The 22,451-nt window shown below is 42.4% G+C and overlaps 1 protein-coding gene across 8 annotated transcripts in view; it reads right to left on the reverse strand.

The window, feature by feature from the left end:
- Positions 1 to 13,818: 13,818 nt before the first annotated feature.
- Positions 13,819 to 22,451, reverse strand: part of SLC6A4 (solute carrier family 6 member 4) — a 693,801-nt gene continuing 685,168 nt past the window's right edge. For all 8 annotated transcript variants that reach the window (XM_078680029.1, XM_078680031.1, XM_078680026.1 and 5 more), the window contains 2 exons: positions 22,083 to 22,250; positions 13,819 to 18,758 (listed from right to left, as the gene is read on the reverse strand). In XM_078680029.1, the coding sequence (XP_078536155.1) occupies positions 18,684 to 18,758; positions 22,083 to 22,250 (243 nt within the window). In that variant the 3' untranslated portion in view covers positions 13,819 to 18,683. The remainder of the gene's footprint in view (positions 18,759 to 22,082; positions 22,251 to 22,451) is intronic.

Raw genomic sequence — 22,451 nt, forward strand, 5'->3', positions numbered from 1 at the left:
AACGCCGTTGTGTGGAGTTTGATGCATTGGCAAAATCAATACATCTTCCGTAGGCTAATGGCGAGGCTAGTTTTCTAGTCTGCATGCAAAGCGTTTTGTTTGGATTTCGCAAAACCAACCATCTAGCCAAACAAAGTGTTGTTTGTAGTATGTTCGCACATATCAGTAAATGAAAGCTAGCAGCAGTCTGGTGCCCTCTCATTGGAGTGCCGTATGTCAGCTTCTTTCAGCAGTATTGAGTAGCAACCACCCTACTTTAGAAGAGGTACGATTGCCATGTAACAAACCACGGCAAGAGATGGGGAAATGTTATTAACCACCTTGGTGCTAGCCTTGTGGCATATGAAATTGCTAAAATTTAAAAATGGGAATGCTTTTCTACCTCCAGGAAATATAGACACAGTGACAGGCATTGTTTGGTCAAATTCAGTAATTAATGAGCAGATGTACACTTCTCAAGCTCAAACTGAGGAGTGTCTGATGGATAGATGTAGTGTATATCAAACGTGACAACAAAGTTTCACTGACATGAAATGTGAACAAGCATTGGCATAACCGATAGGTCTCGCCTTTGGTACCTTATACATTTTTAGCCATGCAACAGTTGATGTTGTTGCAGCAAGGATATTCTGCTACATAACTAAATATTTATAAGGTCCCAATAGCGGGACCTATTGGCTATGCCAATGCTTGTTATTAATACGCAACTGCTACTGTTGCATTTTATTTGTATATCTTGAATTGCTTTTATTTGTAATCTGCAATTTTCTCTCAATAAAAAGTATTTTAAAAAAAATGAGAATGAACAGACAGATAAGGCAACACTGAGACCCTCATGACAAGTGGCCCGGTAATTGGGGTGATATTTATCTTCCCTGATTATTATTATTATTATTATTATTTATTAAATGTCTATGACGCACAGCTACCCGGAGGTTTCCCAGAGCCTATGAACATGAAGGACAAGAGGTAAAATCTGGACACTAAAAAATTTAAAGGTTCTACTGATTAAAAAGCCACATTTTTAAGCCTTTACGAAATGTAAGGCAGTGTTGTTCGACACGTAAATTAATTGGAAGAGAGTTCCATAGGGAGGGAGCCAGATATGCAAAGGACCGTCCTCCTATTCTGACTCGTTTGATCCTAGTCACTTTTAATTAATTAAATTTGACTATGCTGAAATACACCCAATTATGGTTTTTTGGGTGGATTTCAGTGGTTACTGCACCAAAATCTCCAAATTGCAGTTTTCCCTGTTGATACTTATTTCAAAACTCATATTTACAATGTGTGGTAACAGTAGTAGGTTATTTTTCTTTTTACCAATGCTACAGACTCAATGTACAATATGCACAATAGGAACATTGCAGGTGCTTATTTCTTGTTTACTCCCTTGTAATCCTGAGCACACCTCATGTCTTTAATGCAATATTAATGCAGTTGGCGAACTCAAAGTACCCAAATATAAATAACTTTTCGTTTCATAATATAATGTGAATTTAGTCAAAATATGTTCCTAATTTTTATTTTTTCTAACTTTCTATTTTAGAATATTCTTAATTTTTGCAAGTTTTGTTCCATCCCTAACATTCTTACATGGGTTTACTTATTAAGAATGTCAGTCCTTTTATATTTACCTTATATCAGTATTGCATCCAAAGCTTATACAGTATAACTTCCTCCATATGGTATACATCACACCCAAAGGTGTGAACTTGATGTTCCCAAATGCGCGGCTGGGTTGCCCCAGGTGCAGCGAGGATGATACAGAGTTTTATCACATGGTCTGGCATTGCCCCATTTTAAATGAATTCTGGGACAGGGCAGTGGAAACTATCAAGGTCGCTACTGATAGGTCACTGATCTTAAACCCAGGCGTCTGCCTATTAGGCTGGTTCCCTAGAACAAAAAACCAGTGCTGTCACGTCTAGGTTCACGGACCTGGCGCTGACACAAGCTAGACATCAGCTGGCAATGAATTGGAAAACCCAGAGGGCCCAAAATTAAAGAGATGGCTGTCGGAACTCAACAGGGGGGACAGCTGCAAGGGAGCCATGCTGCAAAGGGAGGTAAGGGGTTGAGACCAAGGGCTTGGAAAGATACCTAGAATCAAAAAGCATAGAATATATCGCAGATATGGAAAATATGGAACAGAGGACAATTAGCAAACAACAAGAGCAATGCGAGCTTGCCAGGCTGAGCTTCAAAGTGTAGAGTGTCCATGGAACAGAGAATCACATAACAACAGCCAATGTGAATCCTCCAAACTGCCTTGCATGTGATAGTGGGTAAAGATGATACATCGGAATCGGGTAACTGCAGTAACTGGTCCTGTAGAGCACTCATTTGCAAACACAGCATTCCCTCTGTCTGGCAGAGGTTTTGTTTGATTGGGCATTACGATTGACACAAAAATGTAAAGTTGCAGAAACGTATGTTCATAATAAAAATGTTTGCTAACTTAATATACTGGGGGACTGGTGGATGGGTGAAGAGGAGGAAATCTTGATGAAAACTCAATATAATAACATTTTAAAACAGCAGTATTGTATCCAAATTGGAAAATTACCTAATGATGTGTTACCAAAACTCTACATTTGCTGCAGCAAACAGTCTTACGACACAGAGAAATGTTTGGTATGATATTAAATTTATTATAATAACAACTTTACAATACAAGGCACATACTGATGACTTACAATGCATCCCATCAACATTCAGAGATAAAATTGCTATATAACTGAATACATAGTTGTTGTATACAAGCCTACTGGGAATATAATCTTGAGCTATTTACACATACAACTCCAGTTAAGATGGTTCATTGAAGAATAAGCATTCTCCGCTTACCCAAAAGAGAGACAATTGAGGTTTGGAATGGTCCCCTTGTCTAGACATTTCACAGTGAATTAGGTCCTGTTTTTCACTTCCAGGAGTGTGAGTTGGGGAAATACATGGGATAAAACACTTTCAATCATCTAAAATCAGGTGATCTCAATAATGCTTGTGTTAATTATTGTTTCAAGTCACTTTGCAGAATACTATTCTTTTCGTTTGACTAGAAAAACAACACAACATAGCTTACATTGAGTCATCCGGTAGTGGATACCCAAGCTTGGACAATCCTCTCACAAAATATTTGGTAAGATAAAGGAGTACTATGTACGCAAACTAAGCAATTGTCAACAGTTTATTTAATTTGGCGCAATTTGGAGAAATTTGACCAACCAACCTGTAGAATGAAAGGCACTTCCTTATGAGTCCATTTGAAGGCTGATACCAGCATATATGTGACAGAATATATACATACGCCTCAAAGTAAGGTTCATTAAAGACCATTCTCTGAAGAGCATGACCAATAAAGGAAGAATATAGACCAGAACGGAATGAAGGGAGGATTTTAGATAGGGTGAACTACTTCTCACAACCATATATTTTTTTGAGTTCTAGAAATTCTGTTTATAAATCATTCCATTCTGGGACTCATAGTCCAGTTTCTTCAAATGACACCAACCAAAACTAAATCTCCCAGAATTAATTTGTTTTTATATGTGAACGTCCAGGACTGCATGCACAGCTTCTTGATAATGATGTTTCATCTTTCTTAGTCTTTGATATGACGTATTTTTAACTCCTCCATCCATTCTAACTCATGACCTTGAAAAACAGAGGTCATAGATGGTCTCATAAGTGTCTATTCTGTCTTTCAAACTCAATCCTCCTTACTCTTAACACATATTCCGCTGCATTACATTGAAGTGTCCTACACATTTGTTGAACATGAGTGAGGGAAGTTTGTCTTTATCTACCAGACCTGCATTTACAGTGCCCTGTCTAGCTGCTCGCAACATTTGAAACTAGTGAACATTGGCCAGTGAAAATGTTCATTCCCATGCCTTATGCTTTGATTCTGTTTAGAAATTGCAGGATAAACCTATGCTAATCAATAAGATGTTCTGAGGTGATAATCAAGGGGATCACTTTTAACATTAAGATCAATATTAAGTGGAGACTATTGTTTTTTCTGAGTACACAGTAAGATAAGATAAATAGATATTTACCAAACTAGGGGGTTATTTCTCCTTTGTCAGAATTTGCATTCATATATTTCATATAATATTTCAGTAATGCAATACTAGGCACGGCTGTAAATTACTCAACATGCTTAATCTCATTACATGTTCAGTACTGGCTTTCGGCAGTTTTATCGGCATTGTGTAATTCTACACCTTCCGAATCTGAGCACAGAACCACTGAAGCTTTATCCTATGACCATTTTTCTTCAGCCTCAAAGTTCAAATTGATTTGGTGACACTGAGATCGTACTGCTGAATTAACTTTCAGACCATTCCTTAACATTGAGGGAAATCTCCAAATTACCTATGCTATCTTTCAAATTCTCCCTCTCTCATGTACGACCTTCAAAACGTATTAATACTGGAACATCTCTCTGAATCTAGCTGTGAATTAAATCCAGATTTGTTTTATAAACAGTATGTTGACTAATTTCTTCTGAATATTCTGGTACTGAGTTTTATTGACATGACTAAAATGTATTAGCTCCTGAAGGACCTTTAGGGGGCGTAAGATATCCTAGTATTTTCATACATCATAGAGATACCAAAGTCTGTTCCACACCGTACACAGCACACAATCGCTGAACCCTTTTCTGCTGTAAAAAGGAATATCCACCATGGCTGCCAGATATTCCAGGGATCCCAAATTCCTATTCAGTCAACTAGAAGTCCAATGTTGGCTCCCCACATCAAGTGATGGACTAAACATCAGGTGACCAAATAAAACACTCAGGTCAACTAAATCTCGGCTGACCAAAAGAGTGAGAATCTATCTCCTGTTATCAGCTAAATAGTACAGTGTCAGTACTGAGAAAACCAAAAAAGAGGGAAAGATGGTTAGTGCATGGTCATTCCTAGAGTCAAGTTATTTCCTTTATGGTAACCAATGATATCTATATTCAAAATAAACCAGAGACAGAAGTATCCCGCTGCAAGAAGGGTGGTAATGACACAGAGATGCCCACTACTATTGGGCCAGAAAGCTATAGGCTTATTACATCTTTACTGCAACAAATCACCTCTATGTCTATATTCATGTTATCTCCACTGCTAGTATCTAAAGTCCAACATGTTGGTGTGCACATAGTGCTTGAAAAAGGAATAATAGTAGTGCAGGTACTCAGCAGAGTACCTCCATGCCACTGGGAAGTGCTGATAGTCTCCCATTTTAGGCATTTTACCTCTTTTGAGGAGTGCAAGTACTCTCTTAAATTAAAGAAGCACATGTACTCTGGTCCTGACAGTATCTACCCATTTAAAGCACTGTTTATACTGAAGCTGATATGCCCTTACTCTCAGAGATTAATACTAAAGTAAGCTGCAGTTTTCCCCCCAACTGGAAGCCTATAAAAGCTCCTGACACTCATTTCACTGGGGCACAGAGCATCCATTGCACTCACAGTAGACGGAGGTATGAGTTCAAGTAATTGTTTAACGTTAAACACCTAGCTGATACTCCGGCCATTTTACAATCAATAGATAAATATTCTAGGCCAACACATGTGCTTATGAATCCTGATACATTTCCTCCTAATGGGAAGAGATTTATCAGGATTCATAAGCAAATGTGTTGGGCATGATTATTTATCTATTGATTGTAAAATGGCCAGAGTATCAGCTAGGTGTTTAACATTAAACAATTATTCGAACTCATACCTCCGTCTACAGTGAGTGCAATGGCTGCTCTGTGCCTCAGTGAAATGAGTGTCAGGATCTTTTATAGGCTTCACAATTGATTCTGGTCCATGCTGTATTCACCTGGAATTAACTCCCCCAAGAGACCAAGGTTGCACCTTCCTTAGGCAGCATTGGAAGACTGACCTCTATTAGGTCAGGAGCTCCAAAACTCCAATATCTGGCTAGTATGCTTTGAACAAGTGCTCTCAGATAGTCGGTCACTCATGTCTCATTGTCTGATCACTTTTATCCATACGTTTGACATTTAAATTCACTCTTTGGTTCTTATGACAATGTCTCATACATTCAGGTGCCGAGGCATGATTATCTACTTTTTAAAATGTCACCCTTTTACCAATTTCACATAGAGAGATCTATTGAGCAGACGGATTTTCATTTACACTTCCACCCTAGAAAGGGTCTCACATTCTCCTACCTGTGAGATGGAACAACCAGTATCCCACATTGGATCACTTACAATGCTCCCCACTTGGGAATACTTTACATGCAATCAAATGCAAATGTTCTTTTCTGAATTCCCTCCCTTACTTATACAGAACACTTGCAGCCTCTTTAAAGCTTACAAGACTCATATATAGAGAGCAACCCCGCCAAGCCTCAGTTCATTCACTTCCTGTCTTGCTTCACTCTCGCCGCATTCACTCTCTTTACCATGTTCAAATCTTTGGCCTACAGCTGTGGAAATGCAGGGGATAAACTCCTGGTAGCAACCCCTAAAGCAGCCAATTGTGCTCTGGTGCTTTTTTACACCTTACCTGGGACTCCTTCTCTGATCTAGCAGAGAGTGAAGACTTCATTGAGATTGCCCCAAAAATGTTAATAGGGCCGGTAACAAAGTTACCAGCCACTTCTGAGGTAGGGCAAGTAGGTTATCCAGGGACAGTCACCTTGAATGCTATCTTTCTGATTCAAGTGACCAATGTTGACTGTGTGTGGTCGTGCACTTGTGATCCTTTGAAGAGCCAACTTGGAGCCACACTGCTGGGTCCTAAAGTTCATGTTGCATTCTGGACACGCTAGTTCTTCCGCCAAGAGTGTGAACTGTGAGACGATCTATGGAAACACAACTATATGAACCCTATGCCAGCCTTTAAATTCAGAAGCTTGTTGGACAGAGCCATGTAGCACTGCCACTGTAGAACTGTCCACAGAAAGTCTTCAGCACTATGGGACAAAACCTCATGGTTCTGCTGCTGAAAGACCCAACTTTAGCATCATTTCAAAGGAATGAGGAACCCTTTCTGGAAGGAACTAAAATACATCATCAACACTGGGAACCCATTTGCTCTGCAGATAACCATGTTCCAATCTCTCAGCATTTGATCTCCTGTTGATAAAGAATTGGAAAAATGCTTGTTCATAAAGAATTGGAAACATGCTGTATTTAATCTCTTTCCACCCCTGCAGGGCTTAGGTATCCTACCTAAAGATATGAAGGATACGGTCAACAAATAAATATTTTCCGTTTTAACAACTTAAAAGAATTTGGTAAGCAGTGGACTATTTGTTGTTCACTAAAAGGAGATTTATCCAGATTCAGAATTGACTGACAGTTGTCGCTCTTGTTAAACTTTATATTGGTTTTGCTGCTAGATTGGCGATAGCAGTAGCCTGGCAATCTATCATTTGGGATACGAAGACTCCTATATGGTGGGCATAAACAATACCAGGATGATATGTGGTGGGTATCAGTGGAAGCATGATGAGATAAGGTGTACATCAGCAACAGCTCAATGGGCCATGGTGAGGATGATCATAAGCCAAATTAGATGTGGTAGGGATCAGCAGTAGCCTGAAGAGACATGGTGAATATTAGTAGTAGGCGGATGAGCCTTGAGAAGATGAGCATAAACCTAATGAGATGGGGTGTGGATCAGTAGCCTGGTAAGCTATAGTAGGGATAAGAAGAAGCCTGATACAATATGGTGGGGTTCGGTAGAAGCATGATGAATTGTGGTGGTGATCTGCAATAGCCTTAAAGCTATTACAGGAATCAAAAGAAACCAGATGTGTAATGGTAGGGAATCAAAAAAAGTGAAAGAGCACGCACAAAGTTCTCTCAAAAGTTAATCTCTTCTTCAATTTGTAGCGTGCTGCAAAGGGGTCTCACTCTCTTATCAAAGAGTGTGTTGTCAAATCATCAGGTAGCGTCCCTTATTATTGGATCTGTCCCCCCTGGCACTGCGTGGCCCCGCCTCCTGGGGTTAATCGATGATAATATAATTTTTAATACATTTGTATTAAAGATTACATTATCATCAATTAATCCCAGGAGACAGGAACATGCAGTGCCAGGGGGGACGGGCCCTAACAGTGGGCACTACCTAATAATGGTAGGGACTAACAGTAGCATGACGAGATGTGGTGGAGATCAGCAGTAGCCTACTGATAAGCAATTACCTGATGAGCTATGGTAGGGAACTGAAGAAGCCGGATGTGATAAACTGGGGATAAGCATTAGCTTGATGAGATGAAGTGGAGATCAGCAGTAGACTTATGAGCTAAGTTAGGGATCGGTAGATGGCACATGAGGTTCATGATGAGATGTGGTGGAGGCCAGCAGTAGCTTTAGGGGAGCTAGAAATAGAAGGGCTGGCTGGAAGGTCAAGTATATCCTAATAAGCTGGGCATGAGTGGAGTCATGAACTATAAAGACAGTAGCATCCTGATGCAGTGTGGGTGAGGGCTTCAGAAACCTGGAGATCTGTGGGAGACTGCTCTTACATGATGCACTATGAAGGCAGAAGCAGAATGAAAAGCAATGGGAGAACAACTGTAGCGGGATGACTTACAGCGGCAGATGTGACCTGATGAGCTTTGAATGAAAGGGACTGTAGATATTTAGGGGAAGAAATACCCTGTTGAGCTCAGAGGGTAAGAGTATCTTGAACAGCTGCAGAGACATGTGTGTATTGATTAGCTATCAAGGTAGCTGGAGCCTGGTGAACTATGATTGGTAGAAGAAGCCTGATGAGTTATGATGTAGAGATGAACAGTACCCTGAAGAGCCTTGAGAACAGAAGCAGGTACAGGGTGGTGATGAATGGGGAGACTGGGAGCCTGATGAGATGCAGTGGAGCAGCAGAAGCCTGGTAAGCTAATTGAGACGCAGTAGCAAGGATCGGCAGCTATGGGCAAGCTCCAGGTTAGGAGCATGATTATGACTTATGAGCAGGCTTACGAGTTATAGTAGCAGCAGAACATGTATGTCGAAGCAGCAGTAGCTTGATTAGTGTTGGGACAGCACTAGCATGATGATTGTTGGGCAGCGGTAGCCTGATCAATGTTGGGGGCAGCAGTAGCCCTGATGAGTGTCCACGCAAAAGTAGCCTGACCGGTGTCGGGGCAGCGGTAGCCTGACAAGTGTCAAGGGAACATAAGCCTGATGAGTGTTGGGGCAGCAGTAGCCTGATGAATGTCGGGCAGCAGTAGCCTAATCAGTGTCAGGCAGCAGGAGCCTGATGAGGGTAGGTGCAGCAGTAGCCTGATGAGTGTACATGCAGCTGTAGCCTGATGAGTGTTTTGGGCCCGCATAAGCCTGATGAGTGTCGGGGTAGCAGTAGACTGAGGAGTATCAGGCAGAAGTAGCCTGGTGAACATTGGGGCAGCAGTCGCCTGATTAGTGTCAGGGCAGCAGTAGCCTGATGAGTGTCCATGCAGCAGTAGCCTGATGAGGATTGAGGTAGCGGTAGCCTCATGAGTGTGTTGGGCCAGCAGTAGCCTGATGAGCGTCAGGCACCATAAGCGATGAGTGTTGAAGTAACAGTAGAATGATGAGTGTTGGGGCAGCAGTAGCCTGATAAAGTGATAAGGGTTGGGGCAGCAGTAGCCTGACGAGTATCGGTCAGTGCCAACCTGATGAGTATCGACGCAGCGGTAGCCTGATGAGTGTGTTGAGCCAGCAGTAGGCTGATGAGTGTCGGGCAGCATAAGCTTGATGATGTCAGGGTAGCAGTGGACTGTTGAGTGTCAGACAGCAGTAGCTTGATGAATGTCGGGGCAGCAGTAGCTTGATCTGTGTTTGGTGCAGCAGTATCCTGATGAGGGTAGGGGCAACAGTAGCCGGATGAGTGTCCATGCAGCAGTAGCCTGACGAGTGTTGGTGCAGCGGTAGCCTGATGAGTGTGCATCCATCAGTAGCCTGATGAGTGATTGGCAGCATAAGCCTGATGAGTGTTGGGGTAGCAGTAAACTGATGAGTGTCAGGGCAGCAGTAGCCTGATAAGTGTCGGGCAACAGTTGCCTAACGCGTGTTGGTGCAGCAGTAGCCCAATGGGTATTGGGGCATCAAAAGCCTGATGAGTGTCGGGGAAGTAATAGCACGAGCACTGGGATATAAGCAGCCAATAGCAATGGGACAGCAGTAGGCAATAATAATGAGGCAAAGCAACCTCTTGAATGTTAGGGCAGCAATAGCTTTGCGGTGGGTTGGGCAGCTGTAGTCTGGTAAGTAAAGGGGTAGCAAAGCTCAGTGAGTGATGGGGTAGCAGTAGCATGGTGAATGCCGGGCAGGAGTAGCCTGATCAGTGTCGGGCAGCAGTAGCCTGATGGGGGTAGGGGCGGCAATACCCTGATGAGTGTGCATGCAGCAGTAGCCTGATGAGTGTTTTGGGCCAGCAGTAGCCTGATGAGTGTCGGACCGCATAAACCTGAAGAGTGTCGGGGTAGCAGTAGACTGATGAGTGTCGGGCAGAAATAGCCTGGTGAATGTTGGGGCAGCAGTAGCCTGATCAGTGTCGAGGCAGCAGTAGCCTGATAAGTGTCCATGCAGCAGTAGCCTGATGAGGGTCGAGGTAGCGGTAGCCTCATGAGTAGTGGAGTACAAGTAGAATGATGAGTGCTGGGGCAGCAGTAACCTGATGAATGTCGGGGCAGCGGTAGCCTGATAAGGGTAAGGGCAGCAGTAGCGTGACGAGTGTCAATGCAGCAGTAGCCTGACGAGTATCTGGCAGTGGTAGCCTGATGAGTGTTGAGGCAGCGGTAGCCTGATGAGTGTTTTGAGCCAGCAAAAGGCTGATGAATGTCGGGTAGCATAAGCTTGATGATGTCAGTGTAGCAGTGGACTGTTGAGTGTCAGGCAGCAGTAGCCTGATGAATGTCTGCGCAGCAGTAGCCTGATCAGTGTTGGGCGCATCAGTATCCTGATGAGGGTTGGGGCAGTAGTAGCCTGATGAGTGTCCATGCAGCAGTAGCCTGACGTGTGTCGGTGCAGTGGTAGCCTGAAGAGTATTTTGGGCCATCAGTAGCATGATGAGTGTCAGTGCAGCAGAGGCCTGATGAGTGACAGGCAGCATAAGCCTGATGACTGTCAGGGCAGCAGTAGCCTGATAAGTGTTGGGCAACAGTTGCCTAACAAGTGTTGGTGCAGCAGTAGCCGAATGGGTATTGGGGCAGCTGAAGCCTAATGAGTGTCGGGGAAGTAATAGCACGAGCACTGGGACATAAGCATCCAATAATAATGGGGCAAAGCAACCTCTTGAATGATTGGGTAGCTGTAGCCTTGTGAATGTTAGTGCAGCTTTGCGGTGGGTTGGGCAGCTGTAGTCTGATAAGTGAAGTGGCAGAAAAACCTCAGTGGGTGATGGGGCAGCAATAGCCCAGTGAGTGATGGGGCAGCAATAGCCTAGCAAATTATTGTGCAGCTGGAAAGTAAATTACAGATGACTAATTAAGTGCCTGAAGTGTGATGCATGATTAGGAGTATAACATGGAGTGGGGTGGAGCAGCAATAGCCTAATGTACTGAGAAACGACTAGTAGCTGAGATGGACATTGATAGTCTGATGAGCTGTCTGGGACAGTGGAAGCCTGGTGAGATGTGTGGGATACTGGTAACTTGGTGAGTTGTATAGGACAGCAGTAGTTTAATGAGCTGTGTTGGCCAGTGTTGAGTTCTGTGGCATAGTGGTAGCTCCATAAGCTGAAGGAGTCGCAGTGACTTTATAAAACAGCAGTAGCTTTAAAAAGCTGCACTCTGCCATAATGCACACTTTAGAAAATCCAGATTGCAGTCATTTTATTTAACATATTTCTGGTTACTGAATTTGGTCAATGCTATTATAGTCTTCACCTACTCGAGCACCTTTAGCCACTGCCAAGGTGATACTAGCCCCTATGTCACTAAATAGAGACTTAAACATTTGTGGTAGGAGAAGCAAATATTCACATAGTTTCTTGAGTATTATTGTGTAACTAGATCGGTTCCGTACAATATGGAACAAAGTGACTACCCCATAAATATAGGTATGTGTAAACTTAAGGGTGGTGGTCTAGGTGAAAAATAAACCCACGCATTAATGGTTTGACAGCCCCGAAATGCTTGAGACACCGGTAGATGGGTGGTGAAAGGAAATGTCACTAGGACTCAACTCAATAACTTGGAAGAATAAAAGGCTGTGCTAACATACTATGACTCGAACCTTTAACCTTCGGCTCGGAAATTACCTCTGCAACAAATGGTTGATGGGTGTATTATGTGCAAAGGAAGCACTGTAACTAATGCATTCTTTGCTGCTATTGTTGAAAACTACTTTAAAGATGAATGCATTTTTCAATTTGATTTGGGTCTATATAAACTTTGATGCCTCAGGGTTAGACATTTATGGTTTGTTGAGTCCACAGGGATTTCACCTCTCTATGGAAGAACCACGTATTTGTGATATAAATAATACCTACGGGCCAGTTATTTAGTGGTTGTTGCACACCAATGTACGTGACTACATTCCCAATAGAACAAACGTGACCATACATTCCTTGTCTATATACTTCGAGATATTGAAGTGTAACACAACGTACAATTAACAAAATGCATGGAGTGAAGAGCTATCATCGGGTTCAGGGATTGGACAGACGTTACCTACAGGCTAAAGGCTTGGACAGGAAAGGTTTCTACAGACTCATGGCTTGGACAGAAGACCTAGTCACTTACAGGGTTCAGTATCCTACACCACCCATAAATAACATGCCATTATTTTGTGTCAGACATACTTTTGACACACATACAAGGCAAACAACAGAACATTTAATTCAAAGTGCAGACAAAAATGGTTTGTTGATACAGCTTTTCGGAAATAGGATTTTGGATGAAGGGCCAAAGAACGGAAAACTGTGGCAATAATGAACAGAAGAAAAAGGCCAGAATGTTTTCAGTTTGTTCATGCTAAATGTGTCACCATCTATTAAGAACAAATTATTGGTTTGGGGATGCTTGGAAAGCAAGAGACTTAGGGCCTGACGGGCCCAAAGTCTCGGGTTTGGCAGTACGGGGTGGCACGCCACCACCCTGCACCGCCAAACTTGACCGCCCGCCAGATACGAGTTTCCTTGCAGTCTCGCGGGTGGTCCTTTGTCGTTTCCACAGCAGTGTCTTTGAAAAAGGCACTGTAATTGGAACGCCAAAGCAAGTTCCTGCACAGCATGGACTGACAAGGCCAAGCCATGCAGGAACTGGGTGTGCATGTATACAGGGGGGCACACCATGTAACCCCCTGCATGCATCCCCATGGACTGAGGCATCAGGGGGCCCTGTAGGACCCCTTAGTTTCCCTACTGCCAGCAGTTTCATGGTGTGACCACCGCCATGAGACTGCTGGCAGTTTGGAAACTCTTAATACGCTTGCCATTTCTGGCCCCAAGACCGCCACGCCAGGGATTGTGGATCCCTGGTGGCTGCAGCAGTTCTCTCACGGTCCGACTGCCGTTCTGGTAATAGGGCTGTTGGACCACTGATGTGGCGGTCCCTGACCCCGACCACATCTCCACCGTGAGTTTGGCAGTCCTATGGACTGCCAAACTCATGATTAGGCCCATAGAAACTGGCTGAATGCAACTCTAATTTGCGATCTTTACGGTCAGGGTAAAATCGAGCTACCTGCAGATACAACTGACCAGCAATAGCAGACTAAGACATCTTGTCTTTAAACATGAACGAAACCCTCTTTAACTCTGCTTGTCTACTCAGATTATATTCAGTTTAGGAAACTGTTCAAGACCCCTCTATTAAGTTCATTAACTTTGAACTCAAAGGCCATAAAAACGATGCAAAGTGCTCTATAGTTTCTTTATTGATGATATTATAAATAGCCAGGATAAAAAAAATGTTCACAAAAGGACCACATTGGCTCAATTTTTCAATTGGTACATTTGTATTACTTCTTCAAAAAGTGCTTGATACTTAGGGTTGATAGAACCACAATGCTGGATTATTCCAGCAAATATTTGGAGTCTCAATAAAAATGTAATCATTGAAATACAGAGACAAACGTGATCCTAGGCATAACTTTGCAGCTGCTATAGAGACCAGTCTACTTGTTTTAGAAAGAGGATTGAATAAGGCGCAGATTGCCTATCGCTTAGCTGAAATAAATACTTTGGGACATGCTTCCAACACAGAAGGGAGAGGACCACAATATATTCTTTGGTATAATAGCAGTTGCATCTGTATTCCTTCATAATGACTATATAAAAATAAAATGGCTTTTTTTATGTCCTCCCCCTGTAAAGAGCAGTCTTGAAAGCCAAAGGTTTCCCAAATACAGGGGCATGTCCACTGAACTAACAGCTGAAGTTCAGATTTAGTTAAATATAAATATGCTTATTATTTTAGTGTGTTAAAAACTGGTACCTGCAACACAGAAGTGCTATAAACGACTTTTATCTAAAATGTGGAGTCAATCTGAATTTTATCAGCGTTCTCAATATGTGAAACACTGACACCACGTATGGATAGCCAGCAGTAACATTTCTAAACCACACTTTCTTCTTCGTACGTGTCACTGCCCTTGCTATACCTTGCCTCAAGGGAGGTGAAGGTAGTGGAAGAAAAAGAAAGTACACATTTCCCTTTCCTACGTCATTCAACAGAAATAGGAAGTTGCTAAAGGTATAGCTAAGAAGAAAGTCAAGTTTTTGGTCAATCACCGCCCCAGTAGCTTGGGTGTGACGTTTCTGTCACTCAAGACAAAAATATTAACTAAAATAATTGTGAATACCCACAAATGTCCTAATTTGTAGTTGTTAACATGTTCGATGGCCACCCTCCAGCCCTACTCGGGGAAAACACAAGTTTCCACCTCTTAATTCATGCTCTCGTGGGATTTCGAGTCAGACAATTTTTCTAATATATATTCTGTGAAGCCAAATGCAGATGTAAATGTAATTTCCAATATAATTTACAACTGTAAAATGTTTTGTAAACTAGTCCCTAAGTGGATGTAATAATGAGAATAGAACACAAAATCAGCGTCACATAAACACTACTCTGCAAATCCACAAGTCAATACCGGAGGACTACTGAAATGCTAAAAGACAAAAGTCTGCATCCTACCTCTACTTGTCTAATACTGTCTAACTTCCATGTCGATATCTGTTTCAATTCCAAAGTGTCTTTGGATAAAAGCTGTGTACTCTTTTTAATGAGACCATGCTCACGCTATGCAAATATCGCCTCATACAAAACCAAAGTTCGATTATTTGTGGTAGGATTTTGCCTTGGTGTCTATCAGGCTGTACCAACAGGGCCTACTAGTATTTTCTCTCTTGAAACCAGGACTGAGTGTTTGTGGTGGGAGTTTGCCTAGGTGACTTATCACGCTGTTTCAACAAGGTTTAAAAGCATTTTCTCTCTTGAAACCAGGGTTTGAGTTTTTTTGGTCAGAGTTAGCCTTGGTGCCCTTAACACTGTTACAACATGTGGAGAAGTGTGGCTCATTGGTTAGAGTGGCAGACCCTGATGCAGAGGTCTAGCCCGGGACCAGGGTTCAATTCCCTGCCTCGGCGGGTCTTGGGCTCAAAAATTCCACGGACCTGATAATTCTCGCCTTGGTGCCTATTCCAATCATGGAGTCCCACTCTGCAACTCTGGGCAATAGTTTGCTTAATCTCCACAATGGTCCCCACAACGCTAAGGATGCCTGGCCTCCACCTTGGGGGTGCCCAGGAGTGGACACCTCACAGGGAAAGCCAGGATGGGTTCCACAGCAGTATTCGTACAAGCGCCTTGAGACCCTTGCGGGTGAGTAGTGCGCTATACAAGTATCAATTTACATTTTTTACATTTTACAACATGGTTTTATAATATCTCCTCTCCTCAAACCCAGGTTCGAATTTTTGTGGTGAGCTTTTACCTTCGTGTCTATCATGCTGTAGCAACAGACAGGGGCAGCTCATCCGCTATGACGGAGAAGATTTGCCCCACTGCTTTCTCCCAGTGTGAGAAGCCAAAACATAAAATGGTAATAACATATTACCATTTTATGTTTGCTTTGCAGGCAGGCTCGTGGACGGGCTGCTCTGCTCTCCGAACAGGGCAGGGGAGGAGTGGTCTGCGCACTCCTGAGTGAGCACAAACTGTTTGGTCGGCCCTCTAAGGCCACCCAAACCAATCATGCTCACTTTGCATTTCTCCATGCAGCCTCCATGGAGAACATGCACACCCTTCTAGCTCCTGGTGGAGCACCCTGTATGGCGCCCAAGACCAATCACAACGCTGCATGCAGTGTTGTGATTGGCTTAAGGGAGGGAGCCTGGCTGCCTGCCTCCTGTACCTGTCGGAGGCAAGAGCGGTAGCAGTTAAGATGCGGGACACATCGGAAAGGTAGGTTTTTAAATATTTTTTTGTACATGACACCTCTGCACAACCCCCCTCACGGCGCGACACCCTCTGCGCTCTACCCCAATCCACGGGCCATGCCGGCCGCTACTGGAAACAGAGTTTCATTGTATCTTCTCTCTTGAAACCAGGGTTTGAGTTGTTGCTATCCTAAAAGGGTGTAATAATGTCTCCTCTCCTGAAACCAAGGTTTAAGTTTTTGTGGTGGGCTATTTGCCTTGGTGTCTATTACGCAACATGGTTTTGTAATATCTCCTCTCCTGAAACCAAGTTTCAAGGTTTTGTGATGGGAAATTGCATTGGGGTCTATCACGCTCTTACAACAAGAATTTATAGTATCTTCTCTCCTGTAACCAGGGTTCGAGTTTTTGTGGTGGGATTTTGCCTTGGTGTCTATTACACTGTTGCAACAGGGTTACATAGTATCTTTTCACCTGAAATCAGAGTGAAAGTTTTTGAGAAGTGATCCTGCATTGGTGTCTGTCATGCTTTTGCAACAAGGTTATACAGTATGAAATCTTCCATAAAACCACACCTGTATATAGCGTCTCCAATTAATCCCAGACAAAAGGAGATATGGGCATTGCCTTTGGATTAGTTTAGTTATTTATAAAGGGCATCATGCATTATAAGGTCCCTTGGAACTGAAACATTAGCGAGAAGCATATATACTCATAATATAGGCTATTGTGAAAAAAGAAAAACGTTGAGTTTCTTTCTAAAGAGTACATAGGAGTGATAGTTTTTAGTTCTGAAGGCTTTCACTGATTGAACACATAAGCTACGGAATAGGCTCACAAAGAAATGGTCACAGATGTACTGTTGATCGTGCTCGGAAAATGAGGAAGGGCTCATATGAAGATTGTTTTGCCAATGCTACCTAAAGTCATGAATCTATGTCTTTGTATTCTTTGGAATTAGATTGACAATGAATGCCATGTTTCCTTCCTTTGTAGGAGCACAGTTAGACTGCCCAGGTAATAATGCTGTTGCACTTAATAAACACTGTTGTTTCTTTCTATTAAGGGTTCCAACTGTATAAATATATGCTGCTCAGAAATACTAATGAATTGTATGAATGCAAACTTTGTGACAATGATTTAAATCCCTGTTGAGACATTTGAGGAGAATGAAAATCTTCAAATTTGATGGAGAAATCTCCAAATATGGAGTAGACTCCTCCACAAGATTATGCCTATTGGGAAGATATTTCAGTTGGCCACATTTCCCACAGAAATTGGGGGATTTTCTGAGCCCTTCAAACTCTAAAAGAGGGACCAAAGTGTTCTACTTTCAATACTGTTCAAACTATCAATATCGTCTTTACAGTAGGAGTCCTGCAAAACTCCAGGAAGGCATACTTTCCAGGCTGATGCAAATTTATTTCTGTTGAAATGATGTAACAGAATATACTGTGGTAATTTTGTTAGTTTAGGAATAACAACGTGACGTAAGTGTATATAGGACTACATTCTCTTGGTTAGCCTAATGGCAATGCTGCTGCTTAGCAGACAAGGGGGAAAAGATTATAATTGACAGTATAATTTTCCAAGCACCACATGGTTTAGTAAAGTGAGAAAGACATCGTTTAAAGTTGTGTTTTCTTACTCACTAGTTGACTTCTTACCCACAAAACATATCTCCATATGGTGATATATCATCACACTCACCCCTATACCTATAAGTCAGATGACTATTTGGCATGTGGAAGCTTTAGGTGTCGTGCTCGAGCAGTGATCGATGTAATCTTCTCCGCCCCTCACAGATTCCTTCTCAGGGTCCATCCAAGTTTGTTTTCCACAGAGATGTTTGTTTGTTCCTTCATCAATTGGGCTGGGACCAGATATAAGTTGCTCCAGGGCAGACTAACATGATATAGGAGCACCAAGTCGAGTCTATATATATATATATATATTGCATCCCTGTGGGTACGCTTGAGTGGTTACTTCTTTCTGTCCCTCCCCCCTCTGCACACACCCCATTAGCACACACTCACACACACCACTATTTGTAGAGGTACCCATTTGCAGAAGCAGCAGTCAGTTCCATAGGGGCATCTTCTTTGAAGGGCTGCCGAAATAGAGTGCTCAGAAGTCAGTCAGAACTCACGACCCACCAAGTGAGCTTCACAAGTGAAGTGGAACCGCTTTGGATTGTTTGGGATCTGGCTCCATTGGGAAGTGGTTAAAGCTCTGGTGGGGGTGCCATGCCTATAAAAAGATGCTTACTCCTTCTTTCAGGTATGGAACAGGAGAGCGCCCAAGTTTGGCATGTGGAACGATGATCCACAAGATAACACTGTCAGACAGCATTCATATGAATACCCCCAAAGGGAATCTCTGTCGCTGTCTCTGGAGTTATGCTCTTCATGATCCGCTGCATAGAGAGAGACACAAAATATACATAAAAATGCTGAAGACACGTGGAGACACAGCAACAAGAAATGTAAGGCAAACCCTTTGTGAACATAGGGTAAAAATGCACAGCATGGTCGTAGATTGTTTGCAGTGAATTGTAAAATTTGCGGATGTGTTAAAAAAAGGCATGCCTCATCATATATATTTCTAAACTTACAATCACCATATATATTTGATTCTTCTTACAACCACTTTACATTTGTCTTCAGAGTTTGGGCGCAAGTAAATCAACGTACAAATCTCCCGAAATCATATACATTCACCCACCTTTGTCTTTCGTTCAGTATACTTAGAATACCTATGTTTTGTCTAGTATGGAAGCTGAGATTAATGATATTTTATTGCTATCGTCATTATTCTTTGCATAATAATTACAGTAATAAGACCAATAATATTAAAAACAGTAATAAAGATTATTATTGTTGTTATTAAACTTACTATTATCATTTTACATCTAATTATATTCTGCTACTAGAAGTTAATAATAATAATAATTATTATACATGGGGTGTATTATTATTATTTAATGTTGTTTCTTTCACAGCTGACATCTTACCCACATTCCCTATAGTTTATATGCTTACAACTGAGAGTCCTGCTGAAGGGAAAGGATGATAATATTCACAAATGTGTGCATTCCACCAAGCTGTACCTAAAGGTCTCTGCTAGCCACAACACTGGACATCAAAAGAGTTGCCTCAATACCATTAAATCATGGATTCTCAAGGTGAATCCTGCCAAGTTGTAAAATGTATTTATCGCTGATAGCTGCAAACATTGTTCGGTAGAAGAATGACTCTAACTTCACAACAATGTCAGGGACTGTCAAATTTGGTTAGAGGTAAAACTCTGTTGGCTGAAGTCCTAGACACCCACATGACACTGCCAAAGAGTGCCTTCATATAGGAGCCCATTAAATAAAATACCTTTTAAAGTCTGAAAGGATTATACTGCCTGCCATTGTACTCTAATGACTTGCATTGAATGCCTGCAACATATTCAAGTCCAGTTGCATCGTCTGCATGGTGTTCAACTAAAACACACCGTACCAGCAGACCAAGACTGGGGGACCCAGACGAAATGTGCAGCAGCACTGCCAGACTGGCAATCAATAATCAATAAATGCAAAAAATAGACTACAGGACTCCATAACGTCTCATGCTATTCTCAAAGGGATTTCAAATCCATCCAAGAATAGATCCCCAGGTTCCATCACTTTTCCACTTCCATAAACAAACTGAAGACTGACTTTTCTAAGTAACATCTCATTGCAGTATAACCATTCCAAAACCACCCAATAGACAATCTTTCTCATTTCATCCTCTTTGTAGTCCTACATTCATCAACCTTACCTCCTTCCCCTTATCCCCACATTCTTATAACATATAAGTGCATCAAAGATTTCTGTCTGTTGGTAACAGACATAATGTGCATATTTTGTTTATGTCTCTCATTACTGATCTAAAAAAAAGATGACACAAATATCTATCCTTCTCTTTTTTTCTATATATGTTCTCTTAGGAGGCTTCAAATAGACAAACAGTTGAGGAGGGAGAGGGACTGTCTCGGGTGAATGGTGAGGTTGCTCCCAAGTTTGGGGGTGCAGAAGGATCAGGCCTCTCCTCTCCTCTTTACTGGCTCAAAGGATTGCAAGGCTCATCACGTTGAGGCTGCGAGAGGTACAGAAGTGGGAAGAGAAGAGGAGTGTTGCAGCTAGATATTGCAGTTTACCTGTGTGGACAGTTTTAGGTATGATGCTCTTTGACTAAGTGGATGTGACCTGGAAGGGATCTGCAGTGGGAGGTTCTGGAAACAGAGAGATATGGTTGTACGTGTGATGACAGGTCATTTGGCAGTGGCTACATGAATTATGGCCTTTGAGGTGATAAGGCTAGACTCCAGGAGACTAGTGTACAGAGGGCAAAGTGCTTTTTTCTGTGGACATGAAGGTGTGGGCTATGAGCAAGCTTTTATTAGATTTGAAGTCTTCAGAGACTATTTTTGAGGCCAAGGAGGACACCCAGTCTGGATGTGCCTCATAATGATACTTATCTGTCCAGCTTGACATAGATTATTGATGTTTACAAACGACGCTGCTCCAGGAATCAGGTTGTCCATCATCCAAAGGCCTATTAGACAGTGTCACACACCAGGATAAGCCAGGCTACAGTCACCAAAATATTGCTTGACTATGGGTCAATTCTGTCACACATCAGTTCTCTTTAGGGAAGCTCTTCAGACGGATATATTGCTGTTCATTGTAGGTGCAATGACTACGGGTGGAAGGCAGAACCAGTACAAATAAGTATTCTACTCAAACAGTGACATTTCAGATGCTAATAAGATGCCATTCCCTTTAAAGTATTTGAAGGAATATGGTACTTAGAGTTCAATCTCTAGCCAAACCAGTGATATCCTAAATTATTCCTCCTCTCCCCCTTCTATTACCATTACAACTGAATATTCAGACAGGTTCTGCGGGGAACGTCTAGAGGATGAAGGTTGTTGCATCTTGTATTACAGTCTATGAACCACACTCCACTTCTCCTTTTAAGGATCATTTGTGATGCCAGAGACAGTCTGTGTCATCTTGGCAGTGGGAGCCACCTCCAGTTTCTTTTGCCCACATCTGTGAAGAATCAGGATTGGGTCTATATAGGTGATCTCAGTCCGCCTGCCGACAGGGGACTCGTACCTGATGGAGTTTGTTGTTCAAAAGTTCCGGATTCAAACTGACTGATCTTCAACTTGAAGAAGTATCTCATTCACTTGACATAATCTAGCAACCCTGGGCTTCCAGGATGTATCTCCACATTTTGCAGATTCTAAGGGCCATATTATCAGGAACGGTGCAAGCATTATCGCTGCTTTAGCGGCAGGAAACTGCCGATAAAGCGGTGATAAGGGCCTTGACAATATGCTCTAGAGAATTCCAATAGAAGCCCAGGTTCTGGTTTCAAGGACATCAAACCTGGGCTTCTATTGGAATTCTCTAGTGCATATTATCAAGCCCCTTATAGCTGCTTTAGCGGCAGTTTCCTGCTGCTACAGCGGCAATAGTGTTTGCGCCGTTCTTGATAATATGGCCCCTTGTCTCATCCCTGCTTCCTATGCTTCATGATCTAAGAACAGCACTTTAAACTCCTGGTAATGCACTGGATTCAAGCTCTGGCCCATCAGATACTACCAAAATATTTTTTAGTTTGAAGGGCTAAAGACTGCTGGTGCATGGAACCAGTGATGTCGAAAGGATAGGTACACATAGGCACACACACATAAGTACCTCTTTGAGCGACCCAGGGGTGGTCAACAACCGGTACACCATGTACGCTGGGATGCAGATGATCGAGGAAGTGCCAATGGAATATCCCAAAACTGTAGTCCAATAGGGATAGCTGTAGTCAAACAATTTGAGTTCAGGTGGACTGGAGAGAAAGCTGCAGAGGATAAACTAGAATAAAATTAAGCAGTGTTAGTATGAGCAAATTGGGACAGGGAAATATTCACAGCACTACAACATGTAAATGTCATAAGTGGCATCAGAGCATGTGGTTTGCCAGTTTCTCATGCCGACTATTAACACCTCTAACCCTACCTATTCTCCAAATTTGTGTTTAAGGCCAGTACACTTCAGAATGCATTACTTTTTGTG

The sequence above is a fragment of the Lissotriton helveticus genome, chromosome 3_1, assembly GCF_964261635.1.
Source record: "Lissotriton helveticus chromosome 3_1, aLisHel1.1, whole genome shotgun sequence".
NCBI lineage: Eukaryota > Metazoa > Chordata > Amphibia > Caudata > Salamandridae > Lissotriton > Lissotriton helveticus.